At 49.0% G+C, this 18,655-nt stretch overlaps 1 protein-coding gene across 2 annotated transcripts; it reads right to left on the bottom strand.

Moving 5' to 3' along the window:
- Nucleotides 1-1,382: 1,382 nt before the first annotated feature.
- On the bottom strand, nt 1,383-18,153 carry HDGF (heparin binding growth factor). Of its 2 annotated transcripts, none has more exons than XM_036756672.1 (6): nt 17,609-18,153; nt 7,350-7,426; nt 6,991-7,129; nt 4,848-5,033; nt 3,626-3,876; nt 1,383-3,110 (listed from the first exon to the last, which is right to left on the bottom strand). In XM_036756672.1, the coding sequence occupies exons 1-6, from the start codon at nt 17,693-17,695 to the stop codon at nt 3,104-3,106; spliced, it is 747 nt and encodes a 248-aa protein (XP_036612567.1). In that variant the 5' UTR covers nt 17,696-18,153; the 3' UTR covers nt 1,383-3,103. The 2 variants fall into 2 exon arrangements, with proteins under 2 accessions (XP_036612567.1, XP_036612569.1); XM_036756674.1 differs by lacking the exon at nt 17,609-18,153 and adding an exon at nt 17,163-17,293.
- Between the last annotated feature and the right edge of the window lie 502 nt (nt 18,154-18,655).

Raw genomic sequence — 18,655 nt, 5'->3', positions numbered from 1 at the left:
CTGCTAGATGACCTCTGAGGTTCATTCCAACACCCACGATTCCAAGAGTCCTCCCCACACACCACCTTATACATACCCACCCCTCCACTGGCAGGCCGTACTCTTGTTCTTCCCCATTCAAGGCTCCCTTTAGTGTTCATTGTAGCCTATACTGATACTTTGAAAATGAGTTTAATAACATTAATAGTGAACATTTATATAATTTACATATTATCTGATTTGATCCTCACAAAAACCCTGGGACACAGGTGCTATTATTACCCCATTTTAAAAAAGAGGAAACTGAGGCAGACAGCAGTTAAGTGACTTGCTACTGGGTCACACAGCTAGTGCTGGAGACAGGATTTGAACTCATCTTCCTCACTCTGTCCTACACTCTTTTCACTGGGCCAGCTAGCTCTCCTAATATAGATGCCCCTTCCCACTGATGCAAATGAAAACCCTTCTAAACCTTAGCAGTTTCACATTATCACTGTGGCCAAAAAAAGACTCATCCCCGGATGGCCAATGTTCTGAAGATGAGACTCTCTCTCTTAGACAGGTTGGTCCTTGGATGATAGACAGCAGGGCAGATGAGAAAAACATATGAATTGGGAGTTGGGTATATGTCTTTTCTCTCCCACAAACTCCCCCATGTGACTTTAGATGAAGTATTTTCCCTCCTCTGGGCCTCCATTTCTTCCGCTGCAAAATGAAAGAGTTGGGTTATATAGAAGATCCTTCTAGTTCTGACATGGTATGGTTCCATTGCCATGCTCAAAGCCATGCCAGCTCAGTGGGACTTGGAGGAATTTGTGCTCCATTGGCACAGCCTTGAGACCTCAGGGTCTCATCCATGCCATGCTGAGGCATCTGAGGACAAAGTTAGTAGAGAATCCTTATGTCACCTGGATAAAAAGGCAGCTAGGTGGTAGAATGAATAGAGGGCTAGTCCTGGAGTCATGAAGACTGCAGTTTGAACACTTATGAGCTGTATCACCCTGGGCAACTTGCTTAACTTACCTGGCTTTGGTTTCTTCATCTGTAAGATGGGGATAATAATTGCACCTCCCTCACAGGGTTGTTGTGAGGATCAATGAGATCACATATGTAAAGGAATTCGCAAATCTTAAAATGTTATATAAATGCTCACTGTTATTATGAAAGGACATAAGATTTGTTATTTTTTTAAAAGTTTAGGGCAGTAAAATCTACACTTACTAAACTGCACCCAGTATTCAAATTCTGTAAGATGGCCCTGTCTCTAAGCTCCAACCAAGCTGTTACACATGTGGTCCTAGTTCCAAATAGTCTGAGCCAGGGGGCAGGGAAGGGGAGGGGGAAAACCCATACCCAGTCTCCTCCCCAATGCTCCCCACCAAAAAAACAGAACCAGCCAGGGCCCCAAATAATAATCAACAGGTTTATTGTCCTAGAACTGAAATTGTCTACCGGTTCTTAGAGCTAAACTTCCAAAGCTACAGTCGGCAACTTTTCATCAGAGCCCAGGGAGAGGGGAGAGAGGAGGTTGTTGGGAAGGGGAGCAGATGTAAAAGAGAGAAAGAGAGAGAGAGAGAATTGGGGAAGGGTAGGGGACTTTTTTCCCTCTTTTTGTTCTCTCTGTAGGTCACAAATTGAATCTGGTGGTAATAGCAAGAGGAATGGGTTTATTTCTTGGGGGTAGGTGAGGAGACACAAGGGAAGAGGAAGAAACACAAGAGAGACACAAGGAGGAAAAAACCAAAGCCCAGCTACAAAAAAGAAAGTCATTAAACCCCAAATAAGACATCTACATTTCCAGCAAATCAGAAAATCCAGGTGCAGCAGTAGGCGGTGAGGAAGTAAGGGTCAGGAAAGACAAGAGGATGGGGAGGAGGAAGTGGGCAGACAGGGGTAGGGGGGAGAGAGGAGAAGAGGGGCATGGAGGATTAGGGAATATTTTAAAATTTTTTTTGTAATTTTTTTTTATTAAAAATGTTTCCTAAAAAATGCCACTTTACTTTTTCTTTGCCTTGGTGATAAATATTCCTTTAGGGAGGGCCTGAAGCACCAGGGGGTGGGGATTAGAAGGAGTGAAGGGGAGGGATCTAATGCCCAGCTTCCCTACCTCATTTCACTGGGGCAACTTCTTCCCAGATGTTGGACCCTGGGAGGGAGACTTTTGATGCCAAGGGCAGGAAGATAGCAATATGAAGAACAATCTCTCACCCCTCACTGGAGACAGTCTTTCAAATACAATCACACCCTCCCCGGGGCCACCTTCTCTGTGAACCTACTAAAGGACTAGCCTAACCCCTTGCTAGACCCTCAATGCCCCAATGTAGTAACCTTAGAAACAATGAATGAAACAACTGTCACTCCCAGAATGCTCTAAGGTACCAGAGGCAGGAATGGGGACCAATCATCAAGCATTTATTCCCCTACCTAACCCCACTTCAGTTGTCAGACTTTCCCTGAATCAGCAGATCATCCCAAGTCATGGGGATGATAGATCAGGGGTAGAGGGCAGAGATTATTCCCTCAAGAGACAACCCCTTTCCTCATGTAATGCTGCACCCTCCTCCAATACTTTGGCCAGCCCCCTTCCTATAGCCCACCTTCCATCCTTTCTGTCCCAAAACCCACATCCTAACTCACCAGTCTTTCCAGGGATGAGGGTGGAGGTGGGGAAAGGCTGAGGGAAAGGTCAGGAAGTTAGCCAGTTCAGGAAAGCCCCTGTCAACTCCCCACTGAAAAAACAGCCCTAGGAAGCTAGCACCCTGCCCAAAACTGAGTCCTCCCAAAATTAGAGTTGGGGGCAAGGGGTCGAGAGTGGGGAAGGGATTGAGACTCAGGAGAGGAGAGAGGCATTCCACTGCCAAGTAGAAGAGGGTCAGAGAGAGTGGTGAGAGACAGTGGTGCCAGGCCCTGATCCCTTCCTTCCTTACCCAGTGTGGGCTGGGCCCAAGGGAGAGTGGGGAGGGGGTGCTCAAAGAGAGAGAAAGAGAGAGCTGCCGATGTCAGGGTATCAGGGACAAGGGGCAGGAGAAGGGGGGTTCCCAGTTTGCAGGCAATGACCAGTTTCCCCGATAGCACCCAGACAGCAGCAGGAACAGGGTGGGGGCTCCTCTGGAAACATTGTCGGCTACAGGCTGAAGAAGACAAGAAGACAAACAAGAGAGAAGAGTTACTTTGGGTCCATTCTCTTTACAGCTCACTAGAGACTTCTTCCCTCATATTTTATACAAGCTGCTTCCAGAACAGGATACATCCTCCTCCCCACCTCCACATTCATACAGACATCAGGAGGCAGACCACAGGAAATTCCTTCCTGGCCCAAGGGTAGAGACAATCTCCCCTCTCCTCCAAATCCCCACATCCTAATGTATACTATCCCAGGCCTTGGAAAGTCTTTCCTGTAGACTGTCCTCCATCCTTTCCTTTCTCCTATGCCAGAACAGTACCTGGCGCATACTAATTGTACAATAAATATTTGTGATTAATTCCAAAACCCACACCCTAATTAACACTGTGCTAAGTCTCACCCCTTAGATAAAACAGTCCCTGTTGTCAGTTTGTAGGGTCAGTGTGCAAATGAATCTCTGGCAAGGATCCTAAGAGGGCTCTTACACCAGGGTGGGTCCTTTCTTCTTTCTCACTCATTTACCTCTCCTTGTGATCTCTGACACCCTGGGTAGGGCCTTCCTCCTTGGCAGCCTCTTCTTCTTCTTCCTCTTCTTCTTCTTCCTCCTCCTCCTCTTCCTCTTCAACCAAACCCCGGCCAGGGCCTGGCTCCGAGGGGGCACTGTTCTTCTCCCCCTCGGTGGGGAGGGCTCTTTCTCCCTCTAGGGCCAGCTCCTCTTTCTCATCCCCCTCCCCCTCCGGGTCCTGGGATTCCTTAAGTCTTTTGGGGGAATCCTAAATTCAACAGGAGAGGGCAGAGGGGAGAGTTGGAAAGGGAGTGATCAGGTGAAAGGGATCTTTACATAGGCCTCCTTCCCCCTCAGTTCATCCCCAGACTAACCTCACTCATAACCACTCCCGTCTCACCCTCTTCTTCTTAGTTATAATGATTTTCAATAATAATATACTTCTACAAAGCTTTTCCTCTTATATAGAGTGCTTGCAGATACATTGTTTCATTTAATCTTCCTAACAACACCATGAGGCAAATTATTATAATTTTACAGATGAAGAAACTGAAGCTCAGAGAAGGTGACTTGCTAGGAGCTTGTAGAGCTGGGATCCAATACAAGTCTCCTGGCTCAGGGTCTCCTGAGCTCCCACATGGGCTCCTTCCCTTCCACTCCCTTCTCCAGTTTCTTCTACCTCTCAGTTCAGGTCCATTACCCAACCTCCCAGAATCTTAGAGGTAGAAGAACCCCAAGAGGCAGCATGGTGTCATGGTAATTTAATCTCCCTCAGCCTCAGTTTCCCCATCTGCAAAGTGGGGATACAAACAGCATCTACCTCACAAGGTTGTTGTGAGGATCAAGTTTTATACACACACACACACATATTTATAGACATCCACATATGTATGTATGCATATATACGTGCACACACACTTACCTAAGGTTTATATCAATCTGCAAAACTCAAAGTGCTACATCAGTGCTAGCTACAACATAACATATATATCATAATATAACTTAACCTCTGCCTGAGCAAGAATCCCCTCTATAGCCATCTCCGATAAGCAAGTGTGCATCTGAAAAACTCCCATGAAGGGGAGCCCACTGGCTCTCAAGACAACCCATCCTTTAGAAGAGTGCTAACTGTTTGGAAGCTTCTCCTTATACTGGGCTGAAATTTGCCTCTCTTTGTCGCTTTGGGGAAGAGATGGAGTATTCCCCATCCCAGGTAGCTGGTCCTAAGGATTGTGTTACCTCCAGTGAGTCCCCTGCTCGCCTCTTCAGTGCTCCTTTCTCGTTCTTTTCCTTTGAAGGTTCATCGATCACCAGTTTTCCTTCCTCATCGCTACTGCCATCTGTGTTCCCCTTCTTCTCGCCATCCCCCTCCGACACCTCTCGATCCGGCTCGGCATCTTCTGGACACCCCTTTTTCTGGGATGGCTGGTGGCGGGCGGAGGGGGGGCAACAACAACAATAAGTAGGTCCCAGGAAATGGTTTAGGCCCCCTTATTTGTGCCTCTTTCCCTAGTGCTTCCTTTTCTCTTTTCCCTCTTCCACCCTGTCTGAGGGGATCATGGTTCTAAGTCCTCGAAAAAACCATCACACAGGATGGTTTAATAGGGAAGGGAGTCGCATATCCCTCTCTATGATGAACTTTTCCTTTCCCTCCAGTCCAAGGGATACCTCCCAGGAAGTCTCTTTGATGAGAGTTATTTCCTCAAATCTCTATTTTTATCTTGGACAGATTAATTGGATTCACTTAAAACAATCTCCATTCATTTCAACATTGTTACCTTTTATTTACTAATCACTCTACACGTTATATGTTTGGGACCCCCTCAGTAGAATGTAAGCCTCTAATGGGAAGGAACTTAGACTCCATCACAAAGTAGGTGCTTAATTAATTCTTGTTGATGTGAGTTTACCTTCATTAAATGCCTACTGAGATTAGAGCACAGAGAGAGAAACAAAGTTAAAGATCCCTGGGCTCTAGAACTCACATTCTAGTAGGTGGATAAGACCCAAAGACTAGGTGCTGTAACACAGAATATAACATGATAAATGCACCAGATAAATGCCACCACAAAAGTGCTCAGTGAAGTCTGAGAGAGAAGGTAAGACCTAGAAAGGAATTAGGGAAAACTTCTGGAAAAGGGATAGCTTTTAAGCTGGGCTTTAGAAGGAAGGAGTAGGCTTTTAGCAGGTAGAGGACTGAGACATTACAGGTTTAGGAATACTTTAGATAAACAAAGGTAGGAAAGCTCAGTGTGTCCAAAGGGAAGGGAGCAATCTAGTTTGATAACAGTGAAGAGAAGATATAAGAGTACGAGATGAAGCACAAAGGTAATCCTCCTTCCCCACCCTTGACACCTGCCCTGCCCTGTTTGGAGAAGGTGGAGGGTGGACACTGGAAAATTCCTCCAGAATTATCCATTTAAGGAGGTGACCAGGGTAGCCATCTGTTGTTTTCCCCTATTAGACTGTAAGCTCCTTGAGGGCAGGGGCTGTCTTTTGCCTTTCTTTGTGTACCCGGTGCTTATAGTCGATGCCATATGGAAGATGCTTTAAAAATGTTTATTAATTATATAGAGATGGTGACCCAAAAAATACTGAAGAAAAAAATTATACGGCGATGATGGATGACTTCAAATGCCAGGTCAGACTGAACTTTAGTCTGCTAGCAAGAAGGGGCCAGTGAAAGTTTGTGAATAAGAGTAACAAGATTACATGTATGAATTAAAAAAAAAAAAGCAAAATATTTTCAGTAATAAGGAGGTTGTAATGGAAGGAAGAGTGGAGGAAGGTCTGTTAGGAGGCTAATAATGTCATTTCAGATGGATGATGATGAAGGCCTGGGGTAGCAGTGGGGATAGGCCAGAATGACCAGATGCCAGAGATATTTTATTGTGATTTTGGACTTGGTAACTGCTTGGATATAAGAGGTGAAAATAAAGAAAGAGTTGAATATAAATTCTGCTTCACTGCCACCGTAACACCCTTCCTCACCAAGACAGAAATGCCCCTCTGCCGAATCCCAACTCCCCAGCTTTCTTCTCTCCCCACCTCTTGTCCCTCCTTTCCTCAAGCTTCAGAGTCCTAGACTCCTTAGAGTTCTGATTCTGTACTCCAGTGGATGAAGCCCCAGACTTGCCCGGGTGCCTCACCCTCCATCATGTGAGCTTCTAAATAAGCTGTTTCACCCCCATGTTCTCGTTATCTCCTCCTCAACTCTTCTGCTAACACTTCCCCCACCCAATACCACTGCCAGAAGTCCTCAAGTCTGTCCCTCAAGTGTTTATCAGTAGGTTTTTTTTTTTTCTTCCCCATGGCAACAACTTGAGAAAAGTGAGTATTTCCTCTCCTTGGAGGTTCCCGAGTGTGTGGGAGTGGGCCTTACCTGGTAGCCAGAGGCCTTCACAGTAGGATTGTTTTCGATCTCCCATAGACCCTCACTGAAACCTTTCCTCTTGTTGGGTTTGCCAAACTTCTCCTTGGATTCCTCATATGGGAAGAGGTCTTTGGGACCCAAGAATGCTCTGAGAGATGGAGGAAATGCAAGGTCATTCTATTGGCTGCCTCCATGCAGAGGGGAAAGCAGATACCACTCCTTCCTCTTCTCTTCACAGTTTCTCCCTACCCCCTCATCCTTCTGTCCCTTTTAACCACCCTACCACCCTTTGTCTTTTCACCTCTCCAGTCCCTCCTTCCCCTCTTGCCTCCCCCTCTTTTCCCCTCCCCTCCCCAAACCTCACTCACGTCTCATGGGTCCCGAAAAAAAAAACTTGGTACTTGTTGGCTGTTGACTTCACTGCAGCTTCCGGCATTTCATCAATCTAGGTAGGAGTGGGGGAGGCGGGGGTGGGGGGGGAAATAGGAGAAGGGAACATGAACCTGATGGCTCAGCCTCTCATCTGAGTCTTAGGGACATCTGCTTGAGGGAGAGGAGGTCACTTCTGAGGTAATTACAAAGCACATCATTTGAGCCATGGAAGAGCCTTAGCTAGCTAGAGATCATCTGGACTAATCCCCTGATTTTATAAATGAGGACACTGAGGCTCAAAATCACACAGCTAATATATACCGTTGGCACCCAGACCAAAACCCATATCTCCTGACTTCCACATCAGGCCTCCTTCCACCTCCTTGGGGCAGTGGAAACAACCATCTGCGCCAGGTCCCTCTGCAAAGAACAAAGCTTAGCTATAGCCGTGGAAACAATACCTCTTTCCCCTCCCCACTCTCAACCTCCAAGGTCTGGAAGGTTGTTATTGAAAGGTGTGAGACGATTAATATGTGGACAAACGGGAGAGGAGAAAGGGGAGGGCTCTAGAGGGGTGGCAGGAGCTGGAGGCCCCATAGCAGAGGGAGCATGAAGCCCTGCAAGGGCTCCCAGGATCCTGGGCTAGGCCATCTAGAGCAGACTACAAAGCTCAGGAAACTACACCTCCCAGCAGCCCCTGCAGCACCACAAGCAGCTTGGCTTCCCGCCGGACAGAGGCTGGGTAGCCATGTTGGTTGAGGACCCAGAGGTTGATTCAGGGTGGAGGAGACAGGACTGATGGCTGACCTAGGGTGTGATTAACACAGACAAGACATACAGACAGATAGACAGACAGACAAAGGCAGCAAAAAGAGAGAGATATATGGCAAAAAAAAAACCCAACCCAAACCTACAAAGAACCTCCCGAGAGATGGGAGACATCCCTCAGGAAGGCAAACAGAGCGCCCCTCAAAAAATAGAATACTTTAAACTCAAAGAAAGAGGTTTTTTGTGTTTTTTTTTTTAATTTGAGCTCAGTTTTGTCCCCACCCCCACCCTGCTAGCTTCCTTAAACCACAACCTCCCCCCCATGTGGCTCATCCAGAGCTCCTCCCCAGGGCAGAAGTCCTGGTCCCCAGCTGCCTCCTCCCCCCAGGGGCAAAGAAGCAGCCCAGCCCTGAACCCGAGAACGTGGTCTTCTCCACAAGCACGTGTGCTCAGGGTGGGGGTGGGGGGTGGAAAGGCAGGTTCTCCCCTCCCCAACACACAATCCCTGTCGCCATGACAACCCGGCCCCGGCCCCGCCCCCGGGCCACTCAGCAACCAGGAATGTGGCCACCCCTCCCCCACTGGCCCTTCAGGATAAGCGGGGGGAGGGGAACCTGGGCCACTTTACACAAAACTCTCGCCCCACTCCCCTGGTCTTGGGCCTGGAGTCGTACACCTGAGTTCTCTCCATCAAACCACAGCAGGGAGACTGGAGCACCAAGGTTCCCAACATGGAGAACAGCACGAGACCAATGCCTGGAACCCTCAGACCTGGCTAGGGGCGGGAGGGAGAGTTCCCCTGCCAGGACACCTGGGCCCTATTACCAGCAAGCCTTCCCACCCCGCCTCCCCAAGCTCCCTAAGGGCCAACAAGAAGCAAAATCTGAAACACCAATGCTTAGAGATCCCAGGAGGGAGACAAATAATAATAGCAAAAGCCCCGGGTCCCAGCCCTTCCTTCTTGGTAGAGCTTCAGGAACTATAAACCAGGGCTGGGGGTGGGGATGAAGATTAAGGCAGGCCTCACTTAGGCCAAAAGAAAGGAAACGAGGAACATGGAGGGTCTCCCAAGGAAGCAGGCACCCACGCAGCGGCTCGTTACTCCCACGATATGACTCCAGCCACTTATGGGTCAGAGCCAGGGAAAGGCCTGAGACTTCCATTACACCAGATTCCAGAGATCTCAAAGAACTTACACCTCCCTCATAAGTCTCCACCGGAGCCCACGCACAAGCACACACCCCCACCGGAAAACTGGCTTAGAAAGGGTCAGCCACTCCCCTCCCCAAAGCCACACAGCATGGCAAAGAACCCAGGCATCTAGTTGCCCAGGCCTGGGGGTGGAGAAAGAGGGAAAACAAAGGATGGAAATTAAAAATAGAAAGGATTCAAGACACTAAACTTATAATCCCAAATTCCATCCAAAGAAAGGACAGGACCAGAGGGTGAGAGAGCACCCAGGGCCCTCCTAATATGTCTAGGCATGATTAGAACACACACGGCCAAAGGGACCATTCTGTCCTCTCACCTGCCCCCCCATAGAGAATGGGCTTTCTTGGTGTATGTGTGTTGGGGTGGAGGAGGACTCTCTTTCCCACTTCTGGATCTCCCAAAAGACTAACATCTCCATCTCTCACCCTGGTCCATGGAGGGTAGGGAGGTAAGCAGTGTGGCAGTCAATAAGAATTTATTAAGGGCTCACTATGTGTCAGTCACTGTGTTGAAGGTGCTAGGGATTCAAAGAAAGGAAAGAGAACAAGATTGAAAGTCCAAAGGAACTGATCTAGTAGCTTGGTTCTGCCAGTAACCACGTGACTTTGAGAAAGTTGTTTAACCCCTCTGTTGTGCTCAGTTTCCTTATCTGTAAAATGAGAGTTGGACTCCATCTCTAAGGTCCCTTTCTACCTCTAACTTCTAGGATCCTACAAGTCTTCCTTGCCACTCAAAAGGGGAAAAAGTCCTCTCTGCAGTCTGATCTCTGTTCTTCATGCTGCAAAAGAATATTTCCTCTCATTCAGAATCAAGGGTGCTCTTCCAATGAGTGGGAGATCTGGAGTCCAGGGTCTCTCTCCCCTAAAATACACACATATGCTTGTGAACATGCGCATGCAGGCACACACATATATATTCCTCCTCCCAAAGGACCTGAATCTCAAGCACTGACTTCAACCCCAGGGGGTGACTCAGAGTAGATGAGTCAGAGCTAAATGGGTCAGGGTGGAGCCCAAGCAAATAGCAAGGGACCCTGTCTCCTGTCCCCCATATTCTCCTAGCTACTTCCAACACCCCCCCCAACACATACACACTGGGGTTGTGCGGGTGGGAAGGTAAGAGGCCACTGAGTTATTTATAGCTGGCCATATCAGGTACTTACTTAAGATATTCCCAAGCCCTGTTTGAATTTAAGGTTGATATAATAAGATATAGGGTTCAAAGAATCCTGGTTCTTCCACTTTCTCTCCCTTCCCTCTCTGGGCCTGTTTCTTCATCTGTACAATGATTACAGTGTACTAAATGATTTTTAAAGACTCTTCCAGCTGTAACATTCTGTGATTTTTATGAAGTCCTATCCCTGCCTTATTTATTTGGCTCCCAGGTCCAGGCTCAGGGAGGCCTCCAAGATGAATTTATAAGTGCTCAGAAATTTTGAATGGTTTGGGGGGCTAGGCATGAAAGGACCTCCAAATAATTCTTCCCTGGCCTGGAGACCAACTTGAGCCTACAAAATCTCCCCTTGGGAATCTCTAAAATCTTAAAACTAATCATGCCCCTGAGAGAGCCCAGACTGGGGCAAGGCTGAGCCAGGGACACAGAGCCCAAATAGGTACTGGCTCACTGCCAGTCTGACTGACACACCCAATAGCCTAGGTTCAATTTGACCCAGGAACCGGAAAATCTGGGGCAGGAGACAGTTGGGACTAGAGAAGGTGAGGAAAGACAGAAGGAAACCATGGATGTAGATATGGGAGGGTGGGTGAGAACTTGGAAGGGGACAGAGAAAGGATGTTATGTTTGGGTGTGTGTGATCATACCGAGAATTTAGGTTTCACACACAAACGCCCCACTCACTGAGTTTCCATGCTGGAGACTGTGAGTGTAAAGGTAAAGAGGAGGGCAGCTATTAAGTGATTGGAGATCCCAGAGGAGGTTAATGATGATAATGATTATTAACTGGTAAATAGTACTAATCTCCTCTAAGTAGTATAGTTAACCACTCACCCACCACCATTTCTTTCTCTGGGGATCTTTGTTGTTCAGTCATTTCATTTAAGTCTGACACTTTGTAACCCTGTTTGGGGTTTTCTTGGCAAAGATACTGGAGTGGTTTGTCATTTCCTTCTCCAGCTGATTTCTACCAATGAGAAAACTGAGGCAAAAGGGGTCAAGTGACTTTCCCAGGGTCACACTCCTAGTAAGTGTCTGAGGGGATCTATGGGATTTCCACAGATTAGAGAAGACTCAAGATCTGGAACTATCTGGACTCCTAGGCCACAGCCCTGCCCTATCCCACTACACCTGGAGCTATTTTGAGTCAAAGCATGCTTTGCTGGGGATTGAGAAAATTGTACTCCCTTTCTCATAACTAAGTGGATTCCAGGCAACCCCAGTGAAGGTGTTTTACATAAAAGGAGGTACTTTGGCTCTGCCCTCTCACTTCTCATCTGCCAAATAAGGGGTTAGAGTCAATTAGATCTCTGAGGTACCTTCGGCTCTTCTTATTAGCAGTAATGACACCAACAACAGTGCTTGAAGGTCTGCAAAGTACTTTCCCTACAATTATCCTGTGAGGTAAATGATATATTATCTACCCATTTTAGGGATAGGAATTGGATCTATGATTTTATTGGAAAAGGGAATTCCCTCTTGGATGAGGAAAATCCTTCTACCAATGTAGGTCAGTCAGTCAATCAATCAACATTTATTAAGCAACTATGTTGTGCCGGCCACTGTGCTGAGCACCAGGGATGCAAAAAGAGGCAAAAGACAGTTCCTGCACAAAGGAGAGGTTGACTTGTCCAGGGTCACACAGCCAATATGTGTTAGAGGCAGTACTTGATTCCAGGCCTTCCTGATCCGAGGCAATCTCTCCTCCATCTGTTATACTCTGGTGCCTGGTCTCATTTTATGGATAAAGAAACTGAGACACTGAGAAGTAAAAAGACTGATCATAGAGCAATGGTGTGTCAGACCTAGGAGCCAATCCCAGGTCTCCTGAGTCCAGCTTCTATATTATATGAGTCTAAAAGTCTATGACTCTATGATGTCCCTGGGGTAATGAACTACTCCTCTAGGAAAAGGCAAGGGAATCAGCTTTAGTCCCAGTTTTGCTCCTGACTTGCTGTGTGAGCTGGCACAAGTCACTTCATTTGTTTGGGATGTTTCAGCATCTGTCAAATGATAGGGTTGGATTAGATGATCCTTGAAGTCCTTCTAAGCTCTAAATCTCTCTGGTTCTGTGCTTTAGCTTCATGAGAGGAAAAAGAAGAATGACCAATCTCTCTTCCCATCAGAGCTGATTTCCCTTGGGGTTCTAGTCTTATGACAAACCTATAATACTAACGACTCACATTTTTATAATCTTTTAAGGATTACAAATCTACTTCCTCTCAACCACCTTGTGAGGTAGGGAGTGCAAGTATTAGCTCCCCCATTTTACAGATGAGGAAACTGAGACTTGAAGAAGGGAAGTGACAGGTTCAGGGTCACACGTTTAGTGTTAGAAACAGGATTTGGATCCAGGCCAAAGTCCAGTATTCTTCCCACTATATCATGATGCCTCTCCTTGAGGCATCTCCCCATGATATTCCCACATCACATACCTATGACTGAATCAATGGATTTAGAGCTAGATTTAGTGCGTTATGATCACCCAGTCTAAACTTCATCTTACAGGTAAAAATAACAGGATTCAGTGTATTCATATTCATTCATTCAACAAGCATCTGTTGAGGACCTACTATATTCCAGATACCATGTACTAGGCCTTCTCCAACATTCTTATTATCTAGAAATCAGAAGACTGGGGAAGGATAGTTGGGTGTGGAAAGGGAGCAGGGTCAGAAAAGGGTGTGATTCTGGACACTAAGGGTTACTGGTAGAACAGGCTCCCATGGGGGAGGAGAGAGGGAGAGTCTGGGTTCCTATCTGCCAACAGTGGCCCTGCCTGGTCTCCTTGCTCCCACATAACCCTATCTGGAAGATCCAGGCTTAAGGCCTGAGTAGGATTAGATTATGGAACCCTGTAATCGTTTTGGCCCATCCCCTCCCCAGAACTGGGCCTAAGGTGAACAGAAGCAAGGAAAAATTGAACCCCAGTTTCCCCATTCTTTAATCCTAAGATCTAGTCTTATGTCAAAAGGAATCAGATATTAGCCTCTCCCCAAAGTATGCCAATAGGAACAGATGTTTGGGGTTTCAGCCCTCTTCGATTTCCCCTCTAATCCAGAAGGGGACCCAGGCAAGCATCTCTTCCAGCCTAGGCCACTTCCTTCATGGTGCCCCCAGCCTAACCTCTGGACTTTGTCCCCTAGTAGGAGTTGGAGCAGGGAGTCCTGCATTTGGTGCTTGTGGTGACCCACTGCAGCTCTGGCACCAGGACCAAGATACCAGCTGGGTCAAAAGGATAGGTTAAAGTCCAAGTGTGAACATTATCCACACACATGTGCTCATATGTGTCAATGATTCTGGTGCCTCGGATCTTCCTTTCTCCACATGGAGAGATGGGCAGGATGGAGAAGAGCATGAAAGAGTGATAAAGTAAGTGTGTGTGTGTGTGTGTGTGTGCACGCGCGCGCGAGCGCAGCATTCGAAACACATCTTCAGCCTCTGAGGAGACGGCTTGGAGTTGAGGCCTCCTGGACTTTTCTAGGGAGATCAAAGGCCTGGTGGATAGTCCTCCAAAAGGCCAAAAGGAGGGTGTGGCTCAGGTTTATAAAAAGGGCCCGGAAGTTCAGGGCCTAGAGTCTCTCCATCTCCCCACCCCCATATGAGCAAAGATTCCTCCCCTTCTACACAAGAAATACTCCCTCCCCCTCCCAGCAATCAGACAGACAGACAGACAGAGACACACACACACACACACACACACACACACACACACACGCCATAAGGACACTGGCCTCCCACTGAACACACAAGATCCCCTTTCCCGTAGACATCCACATCAAAAGAAGAGATTACCACCCCACCCCCCCCAGCAGATAGCACACACATTAAATAAAACTCCCCCCAGCAGACACACAAAAGATTTCCACATACCCCCTCCCAGAAGATACACACACACACACACACACACACAGATTCCCCCCAGCAGATACAAAAAACAAGATTTCCACTCCCCCCCCAAGCAGATACCAACCAGAAGGAGACACCACCTACATATACAAAAAGTATACCCCTTTCCAGAACATACAGCAAGGAGATTCCCTGTCTAGACACTCAAGAAGATTTCTCCCGACCTCCCCCACACACAAATCAAGGACACCCCCCAAGACCCACACATAAGGTGACTCCCCCACCCCCAGCAGACATATACACAACAAGACTCTTCTCCTTGGAAGCACCCATAAGAGGACTCCCTCAGACCCCTACTAGACAGACAGACACACAAACAGAAGAGATTTCCTCCTTTCCCAGTAGACATACCAAGAAGTAGGATCCTCCCCCAAAGTAGAAACATATAAGAAGCACTCCCCCCCACCACCAAGCAGGTACACACATAATCTCTCTCCCCTCAGCAGATATATATTGTAGACTTCCTCCCACCAGACACACACAGAGACATAACAACAGATACAGACAATAATTCTGCCCCCCCCTTCCAGTAGATATACACAGGGAGACTTTACTAGCAGACACAGATGCCCTACCTCTACACACACACACACACACACACACACACACACACACACACGCTCTGCTCCCCTCTCTAACAGACACACTCATGGAAACTCCCCACCTCCATCCCAGCAGCAGACAAACACATGAAACTACCTGGACACCACCAGACACACTCAGGGAGGGTTCCCCCCCTTACCAGTAGACACACAAGAAGGACACTTCCCCCACCCCCAGCAGATACACCAAAACACAAGAAGACTCCCTCTTTACATGAAGAGACTCGACTACCACTACAGAACACGAATAGACTCCCTCCCCTCAGGAGACATAAGGAGATTCTCCCTCCCCACATACATACACACACAAGGAGAGTTCCCCTCCCCCCATTTTAACCTCCCCCACAAGGTGGAACAAGTGATGGAGTGGAATGATCTCTAGACTTAGAGTCAAGAGACCTATGTTCAAATCCAGCCTATAATACCTACAGGCTGTGTGACCATGGGCATGTCACTTAACCTCTCATCTGCAATTTCCTTATTTGTAAAACGAGAACCACAGGACCTACCTCCAACGGTTGTTATGGCACATGAGTAAACCAAATGAGACACGTATATAAAATACTTTACAAATCTTAAACAAAAATTAGCTATTATGATTGTTGTTATTGAGACTCCCCACACCCAAAGAAGACACCCCCCAAACATACACACATAGAAACTCCCCCCACATACACCCAGAGAAAGGGAAGGCAGCCCTCCCCAGACCCAAAACACATGAAGTAGATTCCCTTAACAGACGTCTCTCCTACACACACACACCTCTCTCTCTCCCCCCGCCCCCCACTTTTGGACATTCAGACACCCCTACACACAAGAAGAGATTTTCCCCCCGCAGGTACAGTCACTGGCACAAATGGCACCCTCCAGACTTAACAAACATACAATAAAACTCCCTTTACTCCAAACATCTTAGGATTTAGGGCTTAGCCACATAACACCCAGGGACACAAATAGAAGAACCCCTCCCCTTTGCACTTTTTCAATAAACTGGCATTTGCCCCCTAATTGGACCTTCTCCCATAGGGTTCTTCCCCACTGTCCCCCTTCCCAATTTCATGTGGTCCCTCATTCTGATAGTTATTCTAAAGGAAACCTTGTAAGTTAAATACCGTCCAGGCTCCCCTCCCTTACTATCTCTAAGTGACTAATAACCCAAACCTTTAAAAAAAAATCAGGAGTAGGGGGTCCTCACTCCCTCAACTCTGTCCTTCCTCTTCCTTCCTGTATCGACCACCTCCCCTTCTCTCCTTAATCTGAGTTCCTACTCTTCCTCCCAACCCCCAACTTCCACTACAGTTCTAAGGGTACAACTTGAAGAAACAGAGTTAGCTATTGGTTTGATTTTCCCTCTTCCTCCTTACCCCCCTAGCACCTGGACAGGTACTGCGGGCAGGGAAGGCCCAAGGCAGAATTGACAGAGCAACCCAGCCTTTCCCCCAGGGGCCTACTACAGGCAGAGGGACACTGTGGCGATCAACCACATGGCCGAGACTAGGACGGTTGTGGCGGGAGATGCACACACCTGGGAGGGAGGAGCAACCACCCCCTCCCTCCTCAACGACAAAGAAGCTCCCTTCTCCCATGAACCCCCAGTCCCAAGAGCAGCCCAGATCCTTCCATTGGCTCCTAAATTAGGGTTTGGTTCATTAGAAGAATTTTCTTATGGTGGGGAAGGGGTGCTTTTCTCTCCAATTACCTCCCTAGCCAGGTAGACACCCCACACTCCCAAGCCCAAAGTTTTTCAGGATTTAGGAGCAAACTCTTTTCCCACTGCCCAACACGCAAACGTACACGCTGGTCTAGGCACTTTTCCCTCCCCGTCACCGTCGTGGTGGTGCTGTTAGTGAAACAGAAAGAGCGAAACAGGGAACTGGGGAGGGGAACCCCAGAACTGAGATATTATAGGGAGCAGGGATATAGGGGAGGTTACATCTCTCATCCCCGGGGGTGGGAGGAGTTTCTGGAGAGGGACTGAGACAGCCCCTCAAGTGAAGCAGACAAGCTGGCGAGACTGCCCCAAGGGAGAATTGACCAGGATGGGGCCTGGGGAGTGGGACACTGGCTATTTGCGGAAGGGTAATAAAATTGACCAGCATGTCGTCCCCCTCCCTTACATACATATACTTTAAATCGGGCCCTCACCCTTTCCGATCCAGGTGCTCGCCTCCTCCTCTGCCCTCCCCTCTCCTCTCCGCCAAGTCCTACCCGGTCCCTGAGCAGAGAGGCCTGGCTGCCCCGATCCACGAGCTGCCCGGACCATTATATAACACGGAGGTGGAGAGACCGAAAACCCGGCTGTGATGGGGGCGGGGAGGGGGCAAAATCGGGGACCCAGGCGTCCCCTGCCCCCACCCCCTCCGGGTGCAATGTGCTAGTGCCCGCGTTATGCAACCCGGGCGGCTGGGGCATAAGCGTGGCCTATCCCTCCCTCCCCGCCTCCCCCCCGCCCCAACCACGCACTCCCCTCCCGGACCCATCTGCTCCCCCAGCTCGGCTCGGCTCGGCTCGGCTCGGCCCGGCCCGGCCCGGCCCCAGCCCCGGCCCCGGCCCCGGCCCCAGCGGCTCCGCACATCCCTTTCCTTCCTTACCCGGGCCGGCCAGTGAGGGTATCCCTTCATTTTGGCGAATACCAGGTCTCCGCATTTGTATTCCTTCTGCCTGTTGGAGCGGGACATCTTGGGGGTTCCGGTGGCTCCCCCAAACTCAATTCTGGAGCGGGAGGGGGGCCCGGGAAAGGAGAGAGCTGAAGTTTGACTCTGCTACCGCGAATGGGGGACAGGAGGAGGCGCCTCTCGGGCCCCCCCTCTTCCTCGTGCAATCCCCCCTGCCCTGAAACAGGCGCCCACCCCCCGGCCCCGGGTCCCGAGGCTCAGCTCCCCGCGCCTTCTCCTCCTTCTCCGCCTCCAGCAAAGGGGTGCGGGCCGCCGATTGGGGGTCCTTAGCTCCCGGGAGGTGGGAGAGCGCTCATGCAGTTGTTTGTGTTTGAAATTCAATTGCTCCCTCCTCGGAGCGAGGCCTCTTCCCCCCACTCCCTCCAGTCCCTACTCCGCCTCCTCCTCCTCCCTCCCCTTACCTCCTCCCCCCTCCTCCCTCCCTTTTCCACTTCTCCCTTCCTCTCCTGCCCTCGGCCTCCGGCTCCGGTTCGATGAGACCGGCCACTCGATGCCTAGAGCCTGTCCCTCCCCGCCTTCCCAACCCCAGGCTTCTGGGGACCCCGGGGGGCCAGACAGGAGGAGTGAAGTGCCGAGCGCAGCGATTGGGCTTTGTGTGCAGCAGCCTAGTTGGGTGGCAAAGGGAAGGTGGACAGATGCTCTCCTGGATAGCCAGGGGAGGGAATCCAGGGCTCAAAGGGCCTGCTTCGTAGGCTCCCCGACCTGGCTTGCATTGTGGTTACAGAGATCTAAGGGCAGAAAAGCATCCCATCTGTATTCGTGCCGACACGGAGTTTCCAAATACTATTGCTTTTAAGTGTCCTGCCTTCTCCCTGTGTGTTTCATGTCAGCAGATGTTTCCTCAGAATCAGCTTGGTGCCCAGCACTCTGCAACCCCAAGAAGGGGAGGAGGGAGGGACACAAAGGTAGAAGATTGTGACTGCCTGCCCTCGAGGAGCATATAGTCTAGTGAGGTTATTATGG

The sequence above is a fragment of the Trichosurus vulpecula genome, chromosome 4 (genome assembly GCF_011100635.1).
Source record: "Trichosurus vulpecula isolate mTriVul1 chromosome 4, mTriVul1.pri, whole genome shotgun sequence".
NCBI lineage: Eukaryota > Metazoa > Chordata > Mammalia > Diprotodontia > Phalangeridae > Trichosurus > Trichosurus vulpecula.
The sequence above is the reverse complement of the archived record's forward strand: the minus strand, read 5'-3'. Positions and strand labels throughout refer to the sequence as shown.